Source organism: Aplysia californica, unplaced genomic scaffold (genome assembly GCF_000002075.1).
Source record: "Aplysia californica isolate F4 #8 unplaced genomic scaffold, AplCal3.0 scaffold01297, whole genome shotgun sequence".
Taxonomy (NCBI): Eukaryota; Metazoa; Mollusca; class Gastropoda; order Aplysiida; family Aplysiidae; genus Aplysia; species Aplysia californica.
In genome coordinates, this window is record NW_004798567.1 from 46108 (window position 1) to 48944 (window position 2837).

Sequence of the window (2837 nt, forward strand, 5' to 3'; positions counted from 1 at the left end):
AAGGAAAATAAGCACATCAGCCCAATGAGCGGAAAATCTCCTCTCTCGCTTTATCGATTCCGGAAGACCCCCGACCCTTTACATACAAAATGCATGGCTAAAGGCGATGTTTATTTAGATTGTTTTCTTACATCTTTCCGGGCAGCGTAACGCGATAGGAGGGGAGGAAGGGTTCCCCCCCTTTGGGGGGGAGGAGGGGAGGGGGGGGGAAGGGGGGGGGGGGTTTTCCCAAAAAAAAAATTTTTTTTCCCCCCCAAAGAGGGGGGGGGGGGGGGGGGGGGGGGGGGGTAGTGGATCTAAGCGACAACACTCACCCAAGCGCTTTCACAACAGGAAAAGCTAGTTGATTACTGTGTGTTCATTATTTGTTTTTATGTGATTTTTAGGCCTTCAGATCGTTTCCGCCTATAAATGGGAAATTTCCCAACTTGCAAATTCCATCATTCACCACTGTGTATTGAGTGAGCCTGTTGCAGTTTTCCTACACGTAACCTACGTAACACACAAAGAAGGATGTCTACTGAAAGCTCACACAACATCGGTCAGTTTTAGAATTTCGTGATTTAGATTTTGCATCATAACAATTCAAATTACAAAATTATTGGTAAAGTTAATTCAACGAAAAGAAAATAATAGATCTCGCTACTTTCAAGGGAAACTACTCTAACGCGACCAAAGAGAAAGATGTCTGCGCCCTGAGAAACTCGACCTTGTTTTGAGATCGTAACATGAACTAACTACACAACAAAGCTGTAAACTTAAAATTTGAAGACAGATGTCACTTCTCAGTTTGCTCCACTATCGTCCTTTTTTAGCGTGAGTTCTAATATTGCACTTGTCTACCAATAGATATCAGTCTATATTGCCCTTCACTTTTAGCCATTATGTTAACCTGTTAAGAATAAGTACGGTAGACTGACATGCCGTTAATCTTAGAAAAGACGCATCTTTCTGATTGGCTGCTTATTTTAGTAATGTGATGTCAGCACTTCCTGGGATACCCAAACATGGAACGATGTGTTTTAGAATCTAGATCTAGATCTAGAATCTAGATCTAGATCTAGATCTAGATCTAGATTCTAGATTAGATCTAGATCTAGATCTAGATCTAGATCTAGATATCTAAATTTAGATCTAGATCTAGATCTAAATTTAGATCTACCACCCCCCCCCCTCCTACATTTTTAATCACTAATACATTTTTTAAAATAAACAACAACTTCAAAGTCAAAGCAACTCTACAAATTAGGCCTATAATTTATGGAACTGTTGGTCAGTCGGGAGGAGGAAATGAGAAAAAAAAACTGTCCGGGACCGGAATCGAACCTCTCCAAAAGCCATTGCTCGACATCAAACGCAGACGCGCTATCAAATCAGCTATCAGAAATTCCGAGAAATTTGTGTAGATTAAGCATAATATACATAGACACTTCCATCTTTGGTGCCATGCGGTTGTCTATACTTAGATGTAGTCACGTGATCGGAGGGGTATCCTGGTCTGACGTCAAACAAGATGGGCGCCTTACCTAAAAATAGTTTGCATCATTTCTACTTTTAATCGCATGTGGTAGACTGCCAGTCTAGCCGTCATTAAGTACGGCTAGCCTCTTCCTTCATCATTATTGACATTATTCATTCATTCTTCATCCATTTTGACTTGACATTGACTGTATCTATCTGATTACACGCAGTAGTCTCCACCTAAACGTAAGATGAACGGTAAGGCTACATAAGGCCGTCATTATTCGGACTCGAGTCCGAATAATATTTTTTCATATTCGGACGAGTCCGAATAAAAAAATTTCATATTCGGAAAGTCCGAATATGAAAAAATGTTATTCGGGCTATTCTCACCCGCCCGGAAGTTCTCGCAAGATCAACTCCTCCCTTGTTCTCTCTCTCTCTGTCTCTTTCTGAATACGCTCCGTTCTGAATACTGTCTATCGGTGTGGACGATCAAATTGACCAAAACAAAGTTAAAAAATGATGTTAAAACACAAAAGTAAATTAATTTGGTTGTCTACAAAGATGCTACGGCTATTCAACTTTTCGAATCGAGCCGAACTACGCGGGTCGCCATTTTGTTTTGCCCGGAAATTCTCGCGCTACTCCTCTCTCTCTTTCTCTCTCTCTCTCCACTGCCCACAGACAAAATTGTACGCTTTTAGTAGGCTACAGTTGTAATGGAACGTTTGTTCACGGCACAGAATTCTACAATTTTTCTGTTATCACAGTGTAGAATTCTGTGGTTTAGGGTGAACGCAAAATTTGGTGAACGCGCACCGGGTGAGAATAGCCACAAGACTCGCCTGCACTATTCTCACTCCGGGTGAGAATAGAGGTGGCCTCCGGAAAAAAGGAAATGTCTTCGTTCTATAGATCTAATGTTCAGTGCTTCCAATTTTCCGCCTTTTTTTAGTTTCCCCCCCACACCATATATGTATATATCTGCCGATCCGATGCCCGCCGCCTCATACGCCCGCCCCCCCATGTTTCCCACTTTCTTTGTTGTAGAAAAAGGTAAAATTGAAGACTACCAGACCACCTGGCACCTGCATATTATGAGCTGTGTAAAAAAAAAAAGACCGATTCGTTCAAATACTAAATACACAAGCCTGTGTCATCTCGATTGTTTACCAAGAAAAAGTTGTGTTGCTGTGTAGAGTCGAGCATACGGCAACTTTTTATTCCATAGACCAGCGCACAATTCATTACGAAGATCTACGTCAAGACTAGCTTATTATTGTAATAATGATCAGTTGCTGGGGGGGGGGGGAGAGACTGACGCGTATGCGACGTTCAACGCCCGGACCGATAGTGCCCCCTCCCCGACACGC

The 2837-nt window shown here is 42.1% G+C and overlaps 2 protein-coding genes across 2 annotated transcripts in view; one reads left to right on the plus strand and one right to left on the minus strand.

The window, feature by feature from the left end:
* The window catches only part of LOC101852747, a gene marked incomplete in the record, with an annotated part of 7158 nt that extends 6579 nt beyond the window's left edge, over nucleotides 1–579 (minus strand). Inside the window, 1 exon segment of the mRNA XM_013090476.2 lies at nucleotides 333–579.
* Nucleotides 580–602: 23 nt separating this feature from the next.
* Nucleotides 603–2837, plus strand: part of LOC101852979 (alanine--tRNA ligase, cytoplasmic) — a 47435-nt gene continuing 45200 nt past the window's right edge. Inside the window, exon 1 of the mRNA XM_005112507.3 lies at nucleotides 603–816. Within this exon, the coding sequence (XP_005112564.1) occupies nucleotides 776–816 (41 nt within the window). The 5' untranslated portion in view covers nucleotides 603–775. The remainder of the gene's footprint in view (nucleotides 817–2837) is intronic.